This window comes from Theropithecus gelada, chromosome 5 (assembly GCF_003255815.1).
Source record: "Theropithecus gelada isolate Dixy chromosome 5, Tgel_1.0, whole genome shotgun sequence".
Lineage (NCBI taxonomy): Eukaryota > Metazoa > Chordata > Mammalia > Primates > Cercopithecidae > Theropithecus > Theropithecus gelada.
In genome coordinates this window covers 40003663-40029278 of record NC_037672.1, presented here as the reverse complement: position 1 = coordinate 40029278, position 25616 = coordinate 40003663, and the positions used below count along the sequence as shown (strand labels likewise).

The window sequence follows — 25616 nt, the reverse complement described above, 5'->3', positions numbered from 1 at the left end:
GGCTCTTCTACTTGCTCTCTTGATTCTGTTATCTCTGCCTCCACCAGGTGTTATCTCAGCTCTCCATCAAGGTGGACAGTGACTTCTTAAATGCCAAATCCAAAGGTATATTTTTCATTTTTTATCTTTGTTCATCTCTTTCTATCCCGTGTACCTCTCTGCCATTCTTCCTGGGTCGTCTTCAAAAGGTGGTTTTCCTCTGCACATTCTATTGTGTGTGTTCTCCAGGATTCTGCACTGATCGTATAATGTTCTCCTTCTGTCCATGTTCCTGCAGTGACGCCACTCACTGACACGATCTCTGCTCCCCACTATGTTGTAATCGCTTTTATGCCTTTATGTTTTTCTCAGGCTGCTTCTCCAGGCTTTACTCTCAAGAATATCTCAGTATCCCCACCTGAATCTTCCATGCTTCAATTTCTCTCTCTCTTTTTTTTTCTTTTTTTTGAGATAGAGTTTCACTCTTGTTGCCCAGGCTGGAGTGCAATGGCATAATCTCAGCTTACCACAACCTCTGCCTCCCGGGTTCAAGCGATTTTCCTGCCTCAGCTTCCTGAATAGCTGGGATTACAGGCATGTGCCACCATGCCCATGCCAGTTAATTTAGTATTTTTAGTAGAGACAGGGTTTCTCCATGTTCGGGCTGGTCCCGAACTCCCGGCCTCAGGTGATCTGCCTGCCTTGGCCTCCCAAAGTGTTGGGATTACAGGCGTGAGCCACTGATGCCTCAATTTCTAATGCCCCAAACTAAATTCCTTGTATTCCTTATTTCTTCTCCTATATTCTCTACCTTGGTTGTCACTACCATTCATCCAAATGTAATAAACCTAGAGTTCCGCTTTGAGTTTCTGGATGGTTCCAAGTACTAATTCTTCTCTCCCCTTCTCTATCTACTTCTGTTGCCCTAATCTCCACCCTTTCCTTCTCCCTGAATGATTGTGACAACCAAACAGGTCTCCCTGCCTTTACCTTGCCCCCTTCAAGTCCACCCAGAGAATCATGTATCCGAAACCCAGATCTGACCCCTCAGTGGCTGTTTACACCCAGGATAAAGTCAGAGTTCTTTGAGATGTGTACATGGTTGCCATCTGGCTCCAGGCTTATTTTCTGGCCTCATTCTGCAGGCCTCACTCTAGAGAGTGGCCAGCAATTCTGGACTATACCATGCGGTTTCTTACCTTTCCTTTTTCTATTGCCTTGTCTTGCATCCCTAGCGTGGCTAACTCCTACCCAGCCTTAGGACATGCTAGGCACCCCTTTTTCTTGGAAGCGCTCCCTGACCTGTCCATTTCTGGACTAGACACACCCTTGCTTGATATGAAGCTCAATGATTTTGCTCATCCCATAACCCTATAGTGGCCAGTTTGTGTGCATCCTTTGGCTCCCCTAGACTTCACTTTCCTTAGAGACAGAGATGGTATCTTATTCATCTTTGTAGCTCCAGTGCTTAGCATGGTGCTGGGTGTATAGTAGGTGTTCTGCATATGTTTTTTAAATAAAAAATCAACAGTGACAGTAAATCAACTTGATGGCCACAAAAAAGGGCAAAAATAATTTCTGCATAGGAGTCAGCCTTAGAAGGGAGCATGAAGGGGACTTCTGCAGTGCAGATAATGTTCTGGTTTTGATCTGGTGTGTTTTCAGTTTAGGAAAATACATTGAGCTGTCCATTGTGGTGTGTGCATTTTCTATATGTTATACGTCACTGAAAATATTTTTTTTTTCCCAATCAGCGTAACATCTAACCTCCCCAATACAGAAAAACAATTTTCTTCCTTTCAAGCTTTTAAAGTTTTACAGGATTTTAGTTCAGATGTCACAGCAAAGAGCCAGGCAGTGCTATTCCTTGATGTTAAGGAAGAATGGAAAAGCATCAGGCAAATGCAGGTGGTATTGCCTGGACTTTTGATGGGGGCCAGTGAGGGCCAGCCCTGATCGCTGGAAGCGACCTGCGCCTCTGTCACACTTATTGCAGGGCCCACATGCTAATCATCAGCAAGCCCTGGGCCTGCCTGCAGTGACAGGGAGACTTCATCTTGCATGCGACTATGAATAATTCATAAACATGGTTATCTGGAAATTTGTGGTCATCATTAGCATTTTAATGAAAAAAAAAATGCTGTCATTATCCTAAGTCTCTGTTTTGTTTCTACCTTTTTTTTTTGTCTCCCCCTACCGCAGCTAACCATCTCAGTCTTTCCTGAGGACTTGGGAACTGCAGAGGCCCCTACCAATGTGTTGACTGTCACTATGGGCAGACGGTACCCGGAGGCTCACTGTCGTCCAGGCAGCTCATGTATGTATGGGATCAGTCTCTCTCTTGCTTTTTTCCCTTTAATTTTCATTGTAGAATATCACAGAGTCCTGAATTGGTAAAAGCTTTAAAGGTTTAAATAAGGATGTTTAGCAATACAAGAGAATGGATTGCTCTAGGGTAATTTTGAATATTGCATGGTAAGAAATGTTACCTAAATTAGGATTTTTGTAATCAAGTGGCCCTATAGGACCAGAAGTGTATATCAACAATCTCCTTTTTCTGTTTCAGTGCATCCATTCTTTTTTTCCTTTTTCTTTTCTTTTTTGAGACTGGGTCTTGCTCTGTTGCCCAGGCTAGGGTCCAGTGGCATGAACACAGCTCACTGTAGCTTCGAACTTCTGGTTCAAGTGATCCTCCCACCTTAGTCTACTGTGTAATTGGGACTACAGATGTGTGCCACCATGCCTGGATAATTTTGTTTATTTTTTGTAGAGATGGGGTCTCGTTATGTTGCCCAGGCTGGTCTTGACCTCCTAGGCTCAAGAGATCCACCCACCTCAGCCTCCCAAAGTTTCTGGATTACAGGCATGAGCCACCATGCCTGGCCTAATGTATCTATTCTTCTATAGGCTTTTATTTTTTTAAGCTTTCGTTTTTCATCACAATATATAACATTTGAAACAATAATAATGCCATAAATTAAAAACATTTCTCAGTGATTGTTTGAATTCCTTTATAATCACAAAATTCATGGACCCAGAAGAGAGGTCCCCTGGGTATGTGTCTGTTTAATATGTATTAGGGAGAGAGTTCCTGGCTTTTACTTCTTAGCCTTCTCCAAAGGAGGAAACTCTTTCAGTTCCCTCAGGGATGATCTTCGATGTCTCACAACACTGACGTTTTCCCAGCAGTCTTTTGGGAACTGCTATAGTTGTAGCCTTTTCCTATTTGTCGTTACCCCTGATTAACCTAGGAGAAAAATGATTCTTCCCTTTAATTATCTATCTTTATTTCTATGAAGGGCAGTGTGTCTCAGACTTACTTCTTGCTCCCTGCTGTCTTTTGGCCTTGGACCAGTTGTATAGATATTTATTTGTTTTTGTTGCTTTCCTTTGGAACCTGTGGAATTTTGGCTCTAAGTCAGGGGAAATTTGGGGTAATTCCCCATAGTGCTTTTGTTCCCATATCCTTTCTGTAGTTATGCTTATTCGTATTCACTTTTAAGTGCCATTACCTTGTGCAGCTCAGTTTTTTTCTTTATTTAAAGTTATGGCTAGGCTCATGCCTATAATCCCAGCACTTTGGGAGGCTGAGGTGGGTGGATCACTTGAGCCCAGGAGTTTAAGACCAGCCTGGGCTTCATGACGAAACCCTGTCTCTACAAAAAATATAAAAATTAGCCAGGCATGGTGGCATGTGCCTGTAGTCCCAGCTACTTGGGAGGCTGAGGTGGGAGGATTGCTTGAGCCCAGGAGGTACAGGTTGCAGTGAGCTGAGATTATACCACTGCATTCCAGTGTGGGAGACAGAGCAAGACTCTGTCTCAAAAAAAGAAAAAAGAAAGCAAAGAAAAGTTAGAACCACCCTCAAGTCCTCACCCAGACAATTGCTTGTAAAGTAAGTCAGATAGTTAAAAGCAGTAGCATTTTATAGCAGTAGGGAGGGATTGCTGATAATAGAATAGGGATTCGGATCAACAGCCAGCATTAAAGCCAGCAGTGTTGGGGTAAACAGCTTTTCACATATTTTCAGATATTGTTGGTATCTCCAAGGGTGTTACAGTTTTACTCTGAAATTAGCAATTTTCATAGGGAGCATCATCAGAATAAAGTTTACACCTGTACCCTATATAACAGGGATCTGCAGACTGTAGCCAATAGGTCAGATCTAGCCTATGCTTATTTTTATAGGAGCTGAGGGTGGTTTTTATATTTTTAAATGGTTACATTTTAAATGGTTATATAAGCACCTACATAATCTCTTTTTTGTCTCTTGGCCCTCAAAGCCTAAAATATCTGTGATCCTGTTAAGAAAAAATTTGCCTACCCCTGTGTAGAAGAAAGTTGGAGGACATGTACTGCCATTGATCCAAGTGAAATTGTTAGTACTTGAGCATTTTTGACATACAAAAAGGTTAATTTCATATGGTTCAAGCTAATATATTTTGAGGACATTGTTCCTTCACAGTGGTTAAAATGCTAACATTTGGGCTCTTGAAGTGGAAGAAGTAAATTTACCCGAAAAATTCACATGTGTGTTCTTGCTCCTTTTTTCACCTCAGAGAATGACACATTGGCCATCAGCTGAGTTCCTTTCCAGAGATTACCAAAGGGCGCTGAGCTGCACAGGTGTGTGCTGTCCAGTAATTGCAAGGAAGCTCTTTATTTTCATTTGACTTATTTCTTACTAAGAGCTCTTTATGAGAAAACTGTCTTCTTACTGGGTGCCAGAAACGTGCTACCTGTGCTCAACATAGCGATTGCTGCCCTGAGGCCTCTACTGCACTTGTCACTTTGTGTCTTTTTTCTGGTGGGGGGAGAGAGAGTGGCTGCTTTTCCAGGGAGCACATAGCTGCATAACACGTTGCCTGAAACGCCCTTCCCTGGAACTAGAGTGTGGTTCGTACCCCCTCATGGTTTCCATCTCTGATTTCTTTTCCCATTGTTGATCCCTCAGTCCAGGCATGAACACTGTTACGTATTTTACTTGATTTGTTCTCCATTCCTCCCTTCTACATACTCCTTTGTAGCTTGCTTCTCCTGATCATTAAATAAGATTTGGCTGGGTACTGTAACCCCAGCACTTTGGGAAGCTGAGGTGGGTGGAGGTCAGGAATTTGAAACCAGCCTGGCCAACATGGTAAAGCGTCATTTCTACTTAAAAAAAATTTACAAAAATTAGCTGGGTGTGGTTGTGGGCGCCTGTAATCCCAGCTACAAGAGAGGCTGAGGCAGGAGAATCGCTTGAACCTGGGAGGCGGAGGTTGCAGTGAGCCAAGATTGCAGCATTGCACTCCAGCCTGGGTGACAAGAGCAAAACTCAAAATAATAAATAAATAAATAAATAAATAAGATTTGCTTGTTGAAACCTCAAGCTGACGTTCTGTAGAGGCTACTCATAGCAGAAATAAATGTTAACCTTGGCAGCCGTCGCTGCCTTCACATAAGGCAGGAAAGCCAATTTGACCTGGGGCCTCCTCACCAGCCTGTGTCTGAACAGGGCCACACTGTTCCCTGGAGAAGGGAAATGATTTCAGTAAAAAAAACAACAGCAACATGCCATACAGTTAATAATTTTATCATCAGGTGTGGTTGGAATCATCAGTCAAGGGTCAGCAGTGCATATTGCTGTGCCCTACATTGGTTTTGAGGCTCGTATGTCAGACTGGAATTTTAATTTTCTTTCCTTCTGTTTTGAGATTAGTTTGCCTTTCCCGGCTATCTCCTTTCAGGACAGGGTGCTGCTGTTGGATGGAATGTGGAATGGCATCCATTGAGCATGAAAATAAGAAGTAAATAGTTAGAGCTGTTCTTTCCTGACTTTTCATGCAGATATTTGTGTTTATGTTAAAACTCCAGTTTTAAAATGAGTCATGTGCCACCTAACAATGTTTCAATCTACCGTGGACTGCATATACAACAGTAGTCCCGTGAGATTGTAAGACCCCATTTGTCTTGTACCTTTTCTATGTTTAGATATGTTTAGGTACACAGATACTTATCATTGTATTACAGTTGCCTGCGGTATTCAGTACAGTAACATGCTGTACGTGTTTGTAGCCTGGGAACCCTAGGCTCTGCCATCTAGCCTAGGTGTGTAGTAGGCCATGCCATCCAGCCTAGGTGTGTAGTAGGCTGTACCATCTAGGTTTGTGTAAGAACACTCCATGATGATGTTTGCACAGCAATGAAATCGCCCAGTGATGCATTTCTCAGAATGTGTTTCTGTTGTTTGGCAACACATGACTATATTCTAGGAATTGCTAATAAAAATTGCATATTTGTTCATTTTTGTCGGTACCTATCCATTCCTTTGGATGACTGCAGCCACCACTGTAACCTCAGCTGTGAGGATCTGGAGTGTTATAATAGCTTCCAGACCTTGGCCTGCAGTCTCTTTGCCTGCAAATTTAACTCATGCATAGTGGCCAAATGAATCTAACTGAGGCATGGCTCTCATCATGCCACTTCCCTGCTGAAATTGTTTAGTGTGTACCCACTAGTTTAAAAGGTCACCCTGATATTTGAGTCCTTTAGGTCTCCTTTCACTGCTCCTTATTTTTATTACCTATTACTCATGAGGAATGATCGTTATTGTTGTTGGTATTATTACTATTCAGTAGACATTTATAGTAGTGTGCGTGGGCTGCTCCTGCCAGGGTACACCCTGTGCCTTTGGGTCACGTGCCTTTGCTCCTGCTGTTTCCGCTCTGGTATGTGGATCCATCTTTTGGAACCCGCTAAAATCCTGCTCTTGCCATGGGGTGCAGCAGAGTCACTCTATTTCCCAGGGAGTTTTCTGGTTTCCCCACTGGAAGCACGTGTTCCTGCAGCTCTTAAATCTCCCTCTTGATGCTTGCTTGTGTCCTAAATTCCTTTTATATTTTGGCACATGTATATAATTTGTCTGAACTCCAGCACTAAAGTCTTTTTCATTTCCCTCCTCTCCTCTGTGAGTGAGGACACTATTTTATCTACGGTAGTTGCTGCAATATTTGTGGAGTCATCTTGGGCTAAGGGGTGGAACTGGATAATAACCATCCTCAGAGCCAGTGCCAGCCAAGACTGAGGGGGAGTAATCGGAGCCTGACGCAGAATAAATGCTTAATAAATATATATCGAATGGATGAATGAATGAAGTACTTGCTTAGAAACTTAACTCAGCATTGATAAGGGGAGAAATTCTTTGCATATTCCAAGTTTTTCCAAATCCTGCTTTCCAACACACATGGTTCTCTCTAGCTTTAGTTGTATTCATGGTAACTTTTTCCTGAACAACCGCTATTTACTGTTCTATTTCTAGCTCTTGGGCACAGGTTTTGCCAGTTGTGTTGGCTGTCTCTTTTGGTAAATTGTTTCTTGTTTGGTGTTAAGCTTTCACTGTAAGTCTCTTCATTAGAGGTTGTTTGATGTGGGAGTCCCGTGCAATTAGGATTGTACAAACCCAGCACTTTCTCATTTGCCTCAGTTAGTGCCCGATGGGTGTCCTAGCTTTTGGACCAGTGTTATTATTATTATTATTTTAATTTTTTTTTTGAGACAGAGTTTTACTCTTTGTTACCTAGGCTAGAGTGCAATGGCGCCATCTTGGCTCACTGCAACCCCTGCCTAAAGGGTTTAAGCAATTCTTCTGTTTCAGTTTCCTGAGTAGCTGGGATTACAGGCGCCTGCCACCATGCCTGGCTAATTTTTGTATTTTTAGTAGAGATGGGGTTTCACCATGTTGGCCAGGCTGGTCTCGAACTCCTGATCTCAGGTGATCCGCCTGCCTCGGCCTCCCAAAGTGCTGCGATTATAGGTGTGAGCCACGTCACCCAGCCTAGTGTTACTGTTTTCTTGGCTCGGGAACTTGATGTTCCATGGGTGTTCTGTATTTGGATGCCATACCTCTACATGGGAGCTGTTTTGAAATTTTGATTTCTTGTTGGTGAGATATGACCCTTTGTTCTCCAGGGTTCATCAGGATCTCAGCCCCTGCACACTAAGCTTATCTCATGTTCCGATAGCCTTTTACATCTTCAGAGCTTTAACTTCCTCTCATCTGACTTTGAGTTCTGTCTTTGGTTCTGGCCCAGGGATTTATTTCTTGTGATTTTGAATGTTTTCTTAGTATTTAAAAAGTTGTTAATGATCTCTCAGTTTTTCCATGTATTTGAAACAAGCAAAGCCCTTGCCTGTCATCTCAGCTCACCATGTTGGTTGCAAACCTTATTACCACAGTCCTATTAAAGAATTTTAAGATATTTTAGTCACCAAATTGCAATCCCTGATTTCTGCAGAACTTTAGATGTTAAGTATTAATTCAGTGAATGGGTGCTCTGCAGATCCCTCTCCGAGATGCCATGAACCTGAGTAACCACATTTTTGTGGTGTAGCATAGTCTCATCCGCGGCTACCTCTTTACTTGTAGATCACTTTCTGTGCATGTCTCAGAGTCAGTCAGTTAGGTTCTAGATTTTTACATGGCATATGAACCCAACCTGTAAAATTGGTGATCTGAGGCCTGTTGATTGCCATTATTTTCAGATACTCAGAAATACAGACCTTGTTTTCACATACCTAGTAAATAATGTTACAATAGTGTTACATCATTACATCTTGATGTTGACACTAGTAAAGAAAGGTTACTTCTATTTATTTATCTTTCACTGAAGAAAGAAATTAAATTTCAGTAGTCCAAATTAAATCCCTTCTTTGTAACTTTGCTCTTGCTTTTTTTTTTAACCTCTCTTGTAATTTGCTACTTCCAGGGTAGAGATTTGCATTCTTATTTTGTTGTAATAAAAGAGTGTCCTTTTTGTTTGGATGCTCTGGATCTATCACTTTCCCTTTTGCTAACAAATGGAGCGGGACTAAGAAGCCCTGTGACAAGTCTTCACCAGGAGGAATCGGACGCCCTGGAAAGAAGCCTACCTGGTGTCTGCTTTTGTTGCAGAATGAGACTCTGGAAACATGCCAGAATAGTCTTCGGAGGGACTTTAGTCCATTTTCCCTTCCTATACTCCACATGAAGAGGATTAGGATGCTGGGGATAGGTCAGAAAGGGTCCCATGTGTGTCTGAAAGACAGGCTTTGCCTCTGAGAAAGATGAGAAGAATGTATCATCCTCAGGGCAGGAGGCACAGCACCTCTGCTAAAGGAAGAGCGGTGGCGGGGGCGGGCGGAGGAAATGCCCCAGCCAGACTGGGGAAGCTTAAGACCTATCTTATGTGAGCAGCCTCCGGAAGGGAAAGGAGAAAAGCATGCAACTTTATGGGGCCTCATTTTGAAACCAAAGCAAAAGGACTTGTTTTTCCAGGTTCTTGGACACTTGCTCATTTATGCAAACCTGAAATTGTCCTCGGGAGGAGTGAACTCCGCTGACCTTCCTTTGCACAAAAGGCCACAAAAATCAGTGCAAGATGAAACCAATAGAGTTCTAAAGGAATGACTTGGCATATTTATTTCAGAGTCATGAGATAGGTCAGTTTGTTGTTTGTCTCTGTAGCTTCTAGACCTTTCTGTTATGAATATATACTAAGGAAAAGAAAACAGCAACATATACTATTGAATATTGTATTTATTTTTATTTTTGATTTTGAGACGGAGTCTTACTCTTGTTGCCCAGGCTGGAGTGCAATAGCGCTATCTCGGCTCACTGCAGCCTCTGCCTCCTGAATTCAAGCAATTCTCCTGCCTCGACCTCTTGAGTAGCTGGGATTACAGGCGCCCACCACCACACCCAGCTAATTTTTGTATTTTTAGTAGAGACAGGTTTTCACCATGTTGGCCAGGCTAGTCTCGAACTCCTGACCTGAGGTGATCTGCCCGCCTCTTTGGTGTAATCCCAAAGTGCTGGGATTACAGGCGTGAGACAGCGTGCCCTGCCTGAATATTTTGTAGATGATGCTTTGTTAAAGGAATATCTAGACTTTTTAGTCTGTCTCTTTTGATTTTATGGAAAATACTTAAGTCCATGGGATTCCATTTGTTTTCTCACCTAAATTCTTTCCCAGGAGTGTCCAAGTTTTGGGAAAGTTGACCCCCCTCTCCCAGAGTACAATAAAATTCTGCAGAGAGCTTAAGTTACATATTAGTTATTTGGAACTGAATACCAATAAATCTAACATGACTTGGCTAACTGGAAATCAGACATACCTGCTGCCATCCTATCCTTGTGACTCGGGCTTGGTTAGGGGTAAAGAGGATTTCCTGTTGTTTTTGAACAAGAAATAGTAGCTTTTTGTTTTGAAATCACTGATCCTCACACCGCAGGATCTAGTTTAAGCAAGTAAGCAGGATGCAGTTTAAAGACGCCTCCTTTTTTTGAGGGAAAAGGTGTAGTTAAAAGGAGATGGGGTGACCAGAGCCAATTAATAGGTAGAGACTGTATTTGCTATACTCCTAATACTGTGTTGACTTCCCTGGGGTATTGAGAAAAGTTACATATTGCCCTCAATGCTTATATCTCATCTGTGGATGTGACCAAAGGTGATAACTATATCATTTAGAATCAATTTATGTGATATAGCAGTTTAGAGGAGAGGAAGGCTGGTAAAGATGTGTGCAGTGAGTAAAGCCCAGGAGAACACAATTTCCAAAGCATCTTCCTCCAACAGGACACAGTGGTCTGGGGAGGAATGCAATTCAGATCAAGTTGTTGGCAGATCAGGCATGGGACTGCAGGTCTTCTGGGTGGGATTTGAAGGACACATTAAATGGGACATTACGGAGGGATCTAATGAACTGGGATCAAATGAGAAGGGCCTAGGGGAGTGCATATGCTAATGAGAACAAAGAGTGTGTTCATAAGAAGTTACATTTATTTTACTTATTTTATTTTTTATTTTTATGTATTTATTTATTTATTTTTTTGAGGCAGAGTTTCGCTCCTGTCACCCAGGCTGGAGTACGATGCTACGATCTCGGCTCACTGCAATCTCCACTTCCCAGATTCAAGTGCTTCTCCTGCATCAGCCTCCCACAGGCGCCTGCCACCACGCCTGGCTAATTTTTTGTATTTTTAGTAGAGACAGGGTTTCACCATGTTGGCCAGGCTGGTCTTGAGCTCCTGACCTCAGGTGGTCCGCCCACCTCAGCCTCCCAAAGTGCTGGGATTACAGGGGTGAGCCACTGCGCCCGGCCAGAAGTTACATTTATTACCGTTAAGTTATTAGCACTTATATAGGCACTGTTCTGAGCACTTAATGTGTATACTTTTATTCTTCACTACAACTCTGTTACATAGATGCAACTATTATCACTCAATGACAGGAAACTGAGGCACACAGGAGCTATAGAAGCAACTTATTTGTGCCTATACAGACAATGGTGAAGCTGAGATTTGAACCCAGGCCTTTTGGCTCCAGAGTCTGTGCTTTTAACCACACTGTGTGCCTGCTTCAGTATATGAGAGAGGACTGGGAGTGGGGTGACAAGCAAGAGAAGTTGTTGGGGAGAGAGGAAGTTCCAAGGTCAGGATTGCAGTGGAGCGGGTCCTAGGGCTACAACGTTCATTTGGTGGCCACATGGAGGAGTTGGTGGTATAGAGGGTAGTGACAAGTCAACCAAATCAGGCAAGTCCTGGAACCAGGATGGCGAAAATAATAGTCCAGAGCCCTTACTCTGTGCTGGGCACTGGGGATAGAGCAGTGAAGAGGTAGATGAGGTCTCCGTTCCTGTAGTACTTCTGTTTGTTCTAGTGATGGAGACAGGTGGTAGGAAAGCCTTCCCAGTAGAGGAGATAATTGTGGATTGTGGTACCTGCTATGGAGGAATGAAGAGTGTGATGGAGGGATACTGGGCATGGCCCACATTATGTTGGGTGACCAGGGAAGGTGTCCCCGAAGAAGCGATGCTTGAGCTGCAATCTGAAGCATAGGGAAAGCCCAGTCTATGAAGAGCCGCGAAAAGCCCATTACAGACCAAGGGGTATGGACTGTTTAAGGAATGGCAAGGAGCCAGGGTGGCCAGAGCATAGCAAGTGTGGTGGGACCTGGTGGGAGATGAGGTTGGAGAAGGCGGCCTGGTCAAATCAGAATGGAGGGCTTTGGTAAGGAGTTTTCAGCTGTTTCCTAAGAGCAGTGGGGAGCCACTGAAGGTTCAGTAGGTGCAGGGCATCTAGGGAGCTAAATGGATGTGCCTGTTTGATCAGGGAGGGGCAGGGAGGTGGCGAGAGCAGCGTGCAGACAGCACATTTAGGAGGCTTCTCCCCTGTCTGGAAGCTTAAAGGTTTGAATCACGGCTAACATGGCTTTTCTGCCTGGGAAACAGCAAGCTGCACCTCAAAGCTTCTTAGTGGTCAAGTTGTGATCAGAGTTCACAACAACAAGACTTCACACCCACCTTTTAGCCATTGACTGCCCATTTATACCTGACTCTACAGAGAGAGAAAAACCAAGGCGTATGAACTTAAAAGATTAAGCAATTTTTATTTGTTTGTTATTATAGGTATGGGAATTTGTAAAACAGTTACTTTATAGGTAGTGGATGCTTTTGATATAGGAGCAGAAAACCCTTTATTGGATGATTTTCTCCTTCCCAAGATGGAGACTCAAAATGGAGATACAATTAATTGCCCACTCAATGCCCATATCTTGTTTCATTGTTGCTCATAGAGCCATAGTTTAATTCAGGGCGGTGTGGAGATCAGCCTCGTCAGTAAATTGTGATGATTAAGCCAATATGCCAATCCTGAACCCTGATTTTCCAGCATTCCTTGTAGCGGATGTGGCCCTGTGACCTACTTCTGGCCAGTAAGACCTGAGAATAAGTCCACTAGGATGGGGGCGAGGTTGCTGGGAAAGCATTTATTGTCTTTATAAAGCCTGACAAATGAGCTTGTCTGTACCCTTCCTTGCTTTCCCATTCTTTCTGCCTTGAATGATGATGAGGTGCCTGGATGTACAGCAGTCTTCATGTCACCATGAGGTGACAACCATGAAGGAAAGTCCAAGAGCCACAGAGATACCTGCCTTGAAGTTGTTTTCAAACCAACACCTGCAGCCCTGGGCTTTCCAACTCCTTTGTATTTGTTGAATTCACTGTTAGTTAGGTTTTCTGATACTTAAAGCTGAATAGACTGTTAAATGAAGCAGATATGAAGACGCAGATGTTATGAGTCTTTTCCTCAGTATTGTGACAGCCTCATACATGTCCTTGATATTCAGTATCACGTTTATCTTGTGTGAAAACAGTCTTTGAAAAGAAAGCTCTAACTTGTATTAAAAGTTGTTCACAGTTCAAAGTGATGAGTTGTGGAGTTGGAAATGTAATTTTCAAAATAAATGAACTCCTCTGTGTGAACTTGCTGTAGCAAGTACCATGGAGACATACTTCATGGGCAGTATCTTCCTTATGGCCTTTTTTATGATGGTCTTAGTTTTCTGGTGAACTACATTGTGTGTATTTATGGCTTTATAGGAGATTATAGCAGTACTAGGGGTAATAGCATAAATAGTCTGATTTCTTGAAAATGTTAAGCTCCAACAGGCTTTATTGGATTTCAAGGTAATGGTATTATTAAATTTTCTGCCACTTTTCAAACTTCTTGTGGCTGAGTTCCAAGCTGCTGCCTTTAAGAAACTTGGGGGCTGGTTCTGCTCATTTATGGAAAACAGTTATCCCGGGGGCCGGGCGCGGTGGCTCACGCCTGTAATCCCAGCACTTTGGGAGGCCGAGACGGGCGGATCACGAGGTCAGGAGATCGAGACCATGGTGAAACCCTGTCTCTACAAAAAATACAAAAAATTAGCCGGGCACGCTGGTGGGCGCCTGTAGTCCCAGCTACTTGGGAGGCTGAGGCAGGAGAATGGTGTGAACCCAGGAGGCGGAGCTTGCAGTGAGCCGAGATCCTGCCACTGCACTCCAGCCTGGGCAACAGAGTGAGACTCTGTCTCAAAAAAAAAAAAAAAAAGTTATCCCGGAATTGCTATATTGAGGGGCGGGGAGAAGTAATTTGAACTGGTTTTTTTTTTTTTTTCACTGTCTTGGATTTGGGTATAACACTCGGAATTACTTTCCATATGGAAGGTAGAAATGGCTCTGCAATATGTATCATGGAGATAATATAAGGTATTAAATGAAAACTGTCTTCTCTAGTTTATTGGGAAAAAAACTAGAAGTCACAGGGTCATCAGATTGTAAAGAGAAAAGAATTTTGCGTATCACATAGTAAAATTTCACTTTTTTCCCTAGCCTTGGAGACTTGAGACCTGAAACACTTTGAGTTATTCATTTAAAAAATAAAAATATGTGCAGTTACCCTGTGTATCCTCTTCTTTAATGAAAAATTGTTCCAACTGGGCGCAGTGGTTCACGCCTATAATCCCAGCACTTAGGGAGGCCAAGATGGGTGGATCACTTGAGATCAGGAGTTTGAGACCAGCCTGGCCAACATGGTGAAACCCCATGTCTACCAAAAATATAAAAAATTAACCCAGTGCTGGGATTACAGGTATGACCTACCATGCCTGGCCCAAGTGAGATTTTATTTGGTAACCAGTGAAAAGCTTAAGAATACTCATGTTGGTGACAGTTAACACTTACACAGCAATTACTGTGTGCCATCACCATTCTGAGTGCTTTACACACACACTCCTATTTAATTCCCACAACACACATTTGGTATAGATATTCTCATTATCTGGGTGCCTGTAATCCCAGCTACTCAGGAGGCTGAGGCAGGAGAATCGCTTGAACCCAGGAGGCAGAGGTTGCAGTGAGCTGAGATCATGCCACTGCACTCCAGCTGGGTGACAGAGAGAGACTCTGTCCCAAAAAAAAGAAAGAAAGAAAGAAAGAAAAATTGTCCCGAAGGAACAGGAAACACTGTATAACCCCAAGAACCTTGACAAGAAGACTTTTTAAGTCACTTGTTTAAACTACCTCATTTTATCGAGAATAGAGGTTACTCCTTTAAGGTAGAACAGCCAATTAGCCCTTGGGCAGGTAGGAACAAGACCACAGAAACGGTTAGGTATATTGACATCCTCAGTGCTGTTGCTGGAATTAATGATGGCAGTATCTTAAGTGGGATCAGTGCTTGATCTTGTCTCTGAGAGCCGTGAGGGTTTGACAGACACTGATACGACACGGGGTGTCCCAGGCAGAACAAACGGAAGAGGCTTGTAAGTGGGAGATGTTTAGTAGCTTCAGTATAGAGTGAGACACTGGTGTGGTGCCCTGCTTGAGATCAGGTAGCAGAAGAATGGCTTATGTCCATGCAGATTAGGGACAAGTTGGGGTTAGTTTGACCCATTTGGGACAGAATGTAGAGAGCTGTAAGAGCCCATCAGTGAAGTGAGATTTTGTTTTGGTATGTATATGTGTGTGTGTGTATGTATGTATGTATGTATGTATTTTTGTACTGACAAGGTCTCGCTATGTTGCCCAGGCTGATCTCCAACTCCTGTCCTCAAGTGTCCTCAAGTGATCCTCCTTCCTTAGCCTCTAAAAGTACTGAGATTACAGGCATGACCTACCATGCCTGGCGCAAGTGAGATTTTATTTGGTAACCAGTGGAAAGCTTTAATAATACTCATGTTGGTGACAGTTAACACTTATATAGCAATTACTGTGTGCCATCACCATTCTGAGTGCTTTACACACACTCTCCTATTTAATTCCCACAACAGACGTTTGGTATAGATATTCTCATTATCTCCATTTTACAGTGGAGGAAATGGAGGTTAGCTGACTTACCTAAAGAGACACTCAGAGGAAGCAGTGGAGATGGAATTCAAACCTGGGTGGCCCAGCCCCAGGGTCCTAGCTGTTGATAGCCTGGAGCTAAAGGTGGTAGATGCTCTTAGGAAGGTGGCTCTGCAGGAGAGTACAGTTGGATTGGCATGAGGGCAGACAGGTGATCAGAATATGGACTGTAGGCCTTTGGGATGGTTAATAAGAGCCTGGCCTAGATGGTGACCATGGAAATGAAAGGATGAGAATTCACATGTTACTAGCTTCAGAGGATGGATTAGTGCCAGGTTTCTGACTGGTCATGGGGCCAGGGAAGGATGGAGTCAGAAATGTCTGGGATATTGCTTGCTTGTCCACCTAACCCAATTAGGGAAGTTGAGAGAAGATTTGATGGGAGAGCGATGATTTATTTTTACAGAGCCCTGTTTTCCTACCTTATGACCAACTAGTGCAGTGGTTCTTAACCTGGGACTCTGGAGAAAACCGTCTAGAAAAGAGATGCACGTAAGTGTGTCCTAACAGATTTCTGTGAGTTTTTGGACTCTGCCAAGCTCACACTTTGTTTTAGCATGGCCTTGGGCCCACAGAAGGTCTCCAGTGTTTTGAGGCAGTTTGTGGCTGAGGCACTTAGAATTCTATGGTGGCTTGTCCTCTTCCCAGCTTAAGAATCTGTGGGTGTGAGCTCAGGAGGAGGGGATGGGTGTGTGTCTGCATTTTAGAGACCCGCCTTTGTTTTAGCTTCCCTGGCCCTGATTCCTGACTTCCGCTTTCCTTCCTGCCCTTAAGTTCTGTTGAGGAAAGCAGGAGACTGTAGCTGGTGAAAGAGGAGGTCCTTGGTGTTTCTTTGTGAGCTCGCATCCTGTGTTGAGGGAAACACCCTGTTCCTGGTGGCGGCCTCCGGGATCAATTCTTCCTGCTGCTGCCTTTCTGAGAAATGTGACCCTGGCCAGGTATGTCTTCTTGGAGGCTTCTAAATGCAGGTCCCAGCTGAAGGACTGAGAAGGAACAGCAGGTTGTTCCAGGATAAGTAGCTGATACCTTTGTGGAAAAAAAAATTCCTGATGTGGATGAGAGAACGTAGAGCCTCACAATTGGACTTCTGTTTCATGACCATTTCTCCCTCTCTCCCCTTCTTCTCCTTCCATTCCTTCTCCCTCCCTCTTCTTTATTTTTTATTAGAAGAGTTGCTAATTGTGCATGGTTAGTAACTGTGACTATACCTATTTTTATCTTCGACTATGGTTTTCAGTCTTGATTTTTCAGGGAAAGGTAACATTGACAAGTTGCAGGAGCATTGGGGATTTGTGGAATTTGTAGGAATGGCTACACAGGGAAGATGAAGGGAACTAGAAGTCTTGGCTACCCCTGTCCTCCAACCCCTTAAAAACCTCTGGAAAAACAGTATGCATGTGTGGGTTTGAATCCTGCTTCAGTCACCAGCAGAATGTCCATGCATGTGCCAGTTCCCTAATCTCTCATCTGTAAAATGGGGATGGTGATATTTACTTCTTTCCAAAGGGTGTTGTGATACACAAATGAGGCAGCATATGTGAAGAAATTCTAAGCATCTCTCTTATCTCCTTGTTCCCGTCTAATTAAAAGTTTCTGTATTGTACGTTGGAATGATCCCAGAAATACTAGGAGAGAGGGAGAATCTAAGTGCTATGTTAAATTGCTTTTTGTGTGTTTATTCCATTTCTACATAGTAACCATGTGAGGTAAATATTTTTATTTTTTGAGAGGAGAGAACTGAGGTTCAGAGAGGTTTAAAACAAAATAGCTTCACCACCTGCTACATATGTGGCAGTTATTTACTATCTTGCTGCCTGTTACCACATCTATAAAATGAGGATAATAATAGTTTTCTCTCCACAGAGTGGTTGTGAGGATTGAAGTGATTGATATATTAGCAATTACAGGGTGAGTGTCTCTTATACAAGATGTTTGGGACCAGAAGTATTTTGGATTTCATATTTTTGTTTTTGGATTTTGCAGTATTTGCATTATACTTACCAGTTGAACATCCCAAATCCAAAACTCCAAAATCTGAAATGCTCCAAAATCTAAACTTTTGGAGCACTGACATGATGCTCAAAGGAAACAGCCTTTTGGATTTCAGATTTTTGGATTTGGGATGCTCAACTAGTGTTATCATTAAGAAAACTGCCAAATGTCTTCTAGGCCACTGTTTGGTGAAATCTGGAATTGGTCATATGTATAATGTGTTGAAATGGGATTTCACTATAATTTTCTAAATTAAGAGTGGATTTGGTTTTCGTACAGAAGGATTGAGGAAGTGATGTTAGACGTATCATGAAAACTTCAAAGGATTTAGAGAATGTGAGGAAAAAAGAAGAGATCCAGGGATAATTAGGAGGCAGGTCCAACGGTAAGCTCTGTGTTGCTGTTGAGATGTGGTTGAAGAGAAACCATTACCTGGTTCCTTGGTTATGATACCTTCTCTTGGAACCATCAGATCAGAGATAGATAAACCGAGCGAATGAGGTCTTTGGAGTCTCCATGTTAACAGCTTCATCCCACTTTCTACTTCCTGAAGGAGGCAGTGGAGTAGAACGTTAAACTAAGGATTCTGGGATCATTAGACCAGGATTGGAGCCTGGGCTCTGCTGCTTTTCAACTTCCCAATGTTATGCAAGTTTTCTTAACCTTGCTACAGCTTGGTGTCCTTCTGTGTGAAACGAGGAGCATCATGGTGCCAATGTTCTAGGATTTGTGTGAGAAATGAAAGGGATCATGAATACTCTTTGTATTTAGCCCAAAGGATGCCCTCAACAAATGTTAGATACTTAATATTTCCTGGGGCCCTATCCCTGTGGGGTTTGGTTAGGCCCCATAGGCAAGCCACAAGTGGCAATATTTGGGGGCAGTAGCCTTTCTGTATAAATCCTGACCATGACCATAAAAGACTCATGCCTCCTATCCCTGTTTCAGTTAACAATCTCTGGCATAGAATCTTTGAGTTTCCTTTGAGACACTATTATCTGCCTCTCTTTTCTCTCAAAAAGCATCTTAGAGGTTGTAGGAGAACAGAAATGGAGTATCGAGTATCTTACAGTTGGAGGAGAAAAGAAATTTTTTTCATCTTCTACTGGGTTCAAAACACCTCATTCCCCTTACTCCAATTTTTAATTTGCTGCACAATGAGACCTTTATATCTGGCAATGGAGCTATTTAAACAAAATTACATTATAAACCAACAATTTTGCAATTCTGCTCTGTAGTATACAGATATTTTCCTCTTTATCTCAACTGTTCTCACTACCAAGGCAGGCTAGGGGAATGAATGACGAGTTTCTCTAAGAAAAATTAACAGGTAACAAAAGTGAACCAGGTTCCTCAGAATCACAGATCAAGAACACAAATCGCATGTGTCCTCACTCCCCACTCCAGTGCTCTTTCAGAAAGGCCATGTTACCCCTCAGCCTTCTTTCCCACCCCTGTGAATAAAGCCTGCCAGGGGTTTATCCTACCTGGGAGGCAGCTGCCCTTGGGACAGCTTCCCTTGCTGATGTAGACTTTATCAAATAACCTGTGTCAGCCTCATGGGGAACCATGAAATCCTTTCAAAAACTCATGCATTCTACTTCAGAGGAAAAAAAAAAATCTTCTTGGCCAATTTAGCAAGATCCTTGCTCCTTAGTTTCCTTTAATTATCTTGATTTTTTTTTTTTTTTTAAACTGGAGAAGACCATCTGCTTTATGAGGCAGTTCATCTCTTATGTTTTCTCTAATAGGTCTTTGAAGGCCCGGTTAAGCAAATTAAGGCTTCATCTCATTCTTGTTTGGGATCATTTTGTTTGGTGATTGTAAGTCACTGCCACTGGCATATCTTGGTTATATATTTGAGATACCTTGCAGTGTAGATTTTACAAAGAGATGTTATCTTTGTTCCATGAATTACAGGCACTGTGAGCCATTTTCCATATAGTGCCAAACTACACAGCAGGATTCTTTGCTTTTTAAATTCCTTCCTCTCACTACAAGAAGTCCTATTAACATGTTTTCTGAGCTATAGAGTAAAATCTGTCAAATATAGCATGGAAAGCAGATGGGTGGTTGCTGTCGTCCTTTTCACAAACTCTAAACCTAATCTTTCTTAGTAAAACTCAGCTTTGTCACCTTCTTTTACCCCATAGTTTTCATTTACGAATAGAAGACATATGTGAGGGAGAGGGCATTTCTTTATTGATTTTTTTAAAGATACAGGGTATCTATATACCCAGCTTCATGTACAACCCTTTTTTTTTTCCAAATTAAAAATCTTTTTCTCTGAATATAAAAATGTTTTATGCTCATTATGAAAAAACTTAGAAAAATAACAACTTATAAAGTATCAGAAGACCGTTTTCTAAATCCTGTCACCCAGAGATACCACTGTGAACATTTTGATGAACTCTTCTATTCATTCCTTTAGCAGTGATTTATTGAACATCTGCAATGTGCCAGGCACTAGGAATATACTGATGAATGAAACAGACATAGTCTCTGCCCTCATACAGGGAGAGAGAGAAAGACATTAAATAAATTATAGAAATTATATAAATATGAAATTTTATAAAAGTACAGAACACTAATAAGGTTAAATACCATATAAACTATTTTTTAAGAAAGAAATAGAGTAAAATCCCTACTGACAATGAAAACATGCCAGAAGACGTGCTCAATTAAAAAGCATTAAAACCATAATATTCTACTTCAGAATAATTAAAAGAGATTATTACAAAATTATACAGGAGATGAAAGAACAGCATAAATCTGAATTAGCAAAACTCAGAGACAAGGAGACAGAACTCAAGAAAGAATTAGAAATTTTTAAAAAATCGTTTAAAAAATAAATTCTAAATTGGAAGGAGCACAAAATCAACTAAATACCACAAATATTGCCCTAAGAGAAATAATAGAGGGTGAAAAGGAGGAAAAAGTTAAAAATCCAAAGGAAATGAAGAAAGAAGTAAAATTTGGGAAAAGTTGACAAATATTGAAGATAGACAAAGCAGCTCCAACATACAGATAATAGGAGAGGAGAAAACCAAAGCAAAGGTGTGGTACAAATGATATATTTTAAGAAAAGTTTTCTGGAAAAAAAAATTGAAACTACGTTTTGAAAGAGAAAATCATGTATTTTAGAATATCACCTTAGAACAACCAATACCAAGATATTCTAATAAAACTATTGGGTTAAAAAGAAGAAAGAAAAAGTCCTTTGGGCATCTCGACAAAAAAGGGAAAAACAGTAATAGAGAATTAGATTGTTCTTAGACTTTTTGACAGAAACTCTTATGCTGAAAGAAAATACATACCTAAGGTATTCAAAGGAAAGAAAATGTGAGCCAATATTTTTATATCTAGCAAAATTGACCTTCAAGCATAGAGAACACAAACTTATGAACATGCAAAAAAATCAGTGGAGGAAATATTGCTCCTCATGAGCTCCTCCTAAGGAATCTTCTACAGAGTGAGCTTCAAACAACAAAAATAACTAGAAAGATGTAAGATGAGCTTGGGACATCTCAAGATAATAAATAGGTAGCAAGGAAGCTATCAAAGATTATTAGGGCGTGTCACAATGACTTAGGAGCCAACTTGAAGAGGCTCCTACTGGCCAAAAATAAAATTGCAAATATGTTTAAATCCATGAGGTTATGATATGAAAAAAAAAATTATTGGTTCTGCAGTATGAAAAAAAGGTTAATGGAGCACCAATTCATCATCTTGAAAGTAGTTAGGAAAGAATCAGCTTCTTTCTTACATGAACATGAACTGTACCACTGGAAAACCAAGTGGTAGATGAAGGAAAACATCTCCTAAAATTTTTCCACCCAGTAGATGAAAATGAAATTAAATAATTGGAATATCACTATTTTCCAACCCCTGTGGATTTAGGGGATTTAGGCATTGAATAACAATGGCTGCTAACATCAGAAATGAATGAAAACCAGATACCATGTGCTTCCTAATGAAAGATCATACCACCACAGACTGAATTTCAGTCTGTTCAAACCTCTGAATCTAGCTCCAATTTGCAGGAAATTGAGAGGATGGAGAAACGAGTTAAACATGCACCACCAAAATTCATACTGTGGAAACTTCATACCTCAGACAGCCCAGATTCTTTAACAAATTAATTGTAAGGAAAAGAAAAGGATAGAGGCTATATAGATTAAATGTTACTTAAAAGACATCAAAAGTTTAAAAATAGACAACACTTATGCTGAGTAGGATTGTACACTTGGGTAACAGAATCATAAAGAAATGCCAGGAACTGATTACCATGATTACCATAAATTCAAGAGTTTGTTTACTTTGGAGGAAGGGAAAGTCATGGATGGCCTTCTACGGTAACAAGCGAAAGCTGTGTTTTGATTAAGGTGGTAGTTATGAGTGTTTTCTTTATAATAAGCTATTTGTTTTGTGTGGTTCTCTTAATCTGTGTTTTATTTTACCATAAAAAGATTTAAAAATATTTTTATAAAAGAATGACAGTATACGTACTGCCTTTCTCCCAACTTTTATTACAAGAAGTTTCAAACAGAAAAATGGAAAGCATTGTGTAGGGAATGCCTATATACTCATCATACTGTTTTACAGTTAGTTTTTTTCATTTAGTATTATTTAGTAAATATCTTTCTGTGCAATTAAATACAGAAGCATCCTCACTTTTAGCTGATGCATAGTATTCATTGTAGGATGTGATCCTTTATTTAATCAGTTTCCTAATGATGGACATTTAACTTGTTTTTGATTTTTTTCTGATAGAAATAATGCTGCTTATTTGTCCTTACAATAAATACCTATAATTTGCTTTGTCACAGCATATTCTAATATGCAAAGTATAAATGCTGATGTGCTGTGAATGAACAGTTAGCAGTAGAGACTAAAGATGCAGGCTAGATTAATCAAGACAGCCCTCTGTGACCTAGGGAGGACATAAACCTCAAAGAAAAGACTAAAAAATAGATTCCCCCCTGCAGGATCCTCAAATAGCATTATACCTTTCCTGGATCAATTTAGGTTTCATCCCATAGCTCTTCTACAGCCTCATTTGGTTGTTGTGGGTATAACCAGTGTATCATTTATGTATTGCCACAATTAATGCTGCATAATGAAGCACCCCAAAATTCAGTGGCTTAAACTGTAGCCATTAGTATTTTTGGGATGGCTGAGTGGTTCTTCTTGTAGTCTCTGCTGAGCTCACTCGTGTGGCTACAGTTAGCTGCAGGGGTAGTAGACAGATCTGCTGATCTTTGCAGCGGTCTTTCACGTGCTTAATGGTTGGCTGGCTTAGGGTGGTCAAAAATAGCCTTGGACCAAGAAGATTTAGCCATCCTACCTAAGTCTCCCAACACCCTTCCAACAGGCCTAGGCATGTTCTCATGGCAGTAGCACAGATACTGTCTTTTTCAGGAGAGTAGAAATGGATCCATACATTCTGAGCTTCTGTGTCATCCCATTTGCTAACATCCAGTTGGCCAAAATAAGTAACACAACTGAGACCAGAGCTAGGGGAAAGAGATTGCAAGGTTACAGAGCAGAGGGCAAGGATGCAGAGAGGCTGTTGATTGGGGTCATTAACTTAGTCCTTTATAGTTGTCCAATAGCATATTTTAAATTGGCACATCTTAGAAGCATTAAACATTGCAGTTATTTCTAAATTGCAGATGTTAATGCCTTTGGAGTATGAAAGTTGGGGATCAGGCCAGGCACGGTGGCTCACGCCTGTAATCCTAGCACTTTGGGAGGCCGAGGGAGGCAGATCACGAGATCAGGAGATCAAGGCCATCCTGGCCAACATGATGAAACCCTGTCTCTACTAAAAATACAAAAATTAGCCAGGTGTGGTGGCACATGCCTGTAGTCCCAGCTACTCAGGAGGCTGAGGCAAGAGAATTGGTTGAATGCAGGAGGCAGAGGCTGTAGTGAGCTGAGATCGCGCCACTGCACTCCAGCCTGGGTAACAGAGTGAGACTCTGTCTCAAAAAAATTAAAAAAAGAAAGTTGGGGATCAGGTATATTTGTGGGGGAAGCATAAAACTTTTGCTTCATTGAAAAAATTTCTGATTAAGTGTTATAAAGATGACTCTTAAATGGAAAAATCTACATTTAATGTTATGTCTTGAAAATACTTCTTTTCCAGTTGTTGGTGTTTTCCCCTGGGATACATTTCAGAAAATAGGGTTTTTTTTTTTCTGTCTTTGCATGTTTTTCTTTGTTTGATAGTGTTCTTGGAACTGGTTTCGAAATCTCACTTGGAGAACACAGAATGGAGTAAGATAAAGAGCTAGGATCATAAATCAATGTCTTTAAGTATTTTTGCGAAAGATAAAGAAATTAGTGATAGGATTAGTTCTTGGACCTTTACTGCCACAACTTTTTTCTCTCTGTTTTAGACTATATAAGTAGTAAATTTTAGATCTCTCAAAGTTGTGATTTTTAACAGCAAGTATGCAGTGACCAGCTCTGTGAATGACAAAAAAATTATTACCAGTAATGGTTAATGTCCCAAAAATGTAAGAAATTCAAGTTTATTCCCATAGAGTACAATGTTATATGCCAATTCAGTGTGTACACTTCTGTGCAGAAATAAAAACACTGGAATAAAGTTTTGCATTACATGTACTTACTATATACTCCACATTATGCATGCATTACAGGACTATGCACATTTTACTTGTTTAACCGAAACTGCATGTATTGCACTAAGCAGGCAATTTAAAGGATTTTTGTTTTAAAGTAGTCAACTGTTGTTGAATTTTGGTTTATTTTCTGACTTTAAAACCCACCCCCAAAGTGAGTTAAAATTTCACACATGTAGCCGGGCATGGTGGCTCATGCTTGTAATCCCAGCACTTTGAGAGGCTGAGGCGGGCAGATCACGAGGTCGGGAGATCAAGACCATCCTGGCTAACACGGTGAAATCCTGTCTATACTAAAAATACAAAAAATTAGCCAGGCATGGTGGAGGGCGCCTGTAGTCTCAGCTACTCAGGAGGCTGAGGCAGGAGAATGGCATAAACCCGGGAGGCGGAGCTTGTAATGAGCTGAGATCACGCCACTGCACTCCAGTCTGCAAGAGCGAGACTCTGTCTAAAAAAAAAAAAAAAAAAATTAAATTCACATGTGTTCTCAAGTATGCTTTATTTTGCTTTTCTGAGCTACAAGCAACGAGAGGACTCAGGTTTTGCCTGCCAGCAGTTGACAGCCCGCTTTGTTTTTAGTTGCCATGTACATCAGAATGTTGGACACAAACTTCAAAAGAACCCTAATAATGTGGTGAGAATTGTCTTGTGGCATTAATTAATTTAGGCTATTTGAGTCAACTTCAAGAGAAGAGTCCAAAAAACATGGTGTAGCGGTTTTGAGCCTCATTTTTAGAGGTGAACAGCTGGTGCCAGCTCCATCACTTGCCTCTGGTGGGATCTTTGGCATGTTACCTAACCCTCTGCTTCCGTTTCTTAATCTGTAAAACTGACATAATAACCGTATCGTTTTCATAGGGTTGCTGGCGGTGATAAGTGAGATAATCCTTATCAAGTACCTACTTAGCACAATGCCTGGCACATAATAAGCATTCAATAAATGCTATATAGCGTTAATACTTCGGAAGGACCCGAGTCATCTGATAGAAGTACTTCGTTTTATAGATCTGGAAATAAGGCTTAGTTCTCCAGGGGAAAATGTTTAAAACCTTAAAGTAAGAGGGAATCAGTATGTATTTGTAGATAGATCTAATCCTGGAATGCAGTGTCTACTTTAAAAGTATTCATCACTAATATAATCCTGTAGATTTTCGAGAGCATCTGCCGACAGTTTTTCTGACAGCCTTTCCTCTGCTTGGCAGGTTATGATGATGATTTCACTAATGTCAGAAAGATAATTTTCTATATAATTACAGTTTTTAGCTCCATTCTTGGACTCAGCCTACTATTTGTGAATGTTTTCAC

At 41.2% G+C, this 25616-nt stretch overlaps 1 protein-coding gene across 1 annotated transcript in view; it reads left to right on the top strand.

Moving 5' to 3' along the window:
• Positions 1–25616, top strand: part of APBB2 (amyloid beta precursor protein binding family B member 2) — a 411292-nt gene that overhangs the window by 148605 nt on the left and 237071 nt on the right. The window contains exon 4 of the mRNA XM_025385333.1: positions 2182–2296. Within this exon, the coding sequence (XP_025241118.1) occupies positions 2251–2296 (46 nt within the window). The 5' untranslated portion in view covers positions 2182–2250. The remainder of the gene's footprint in view (positions 1–2181; positions 2297–25616) is intronic.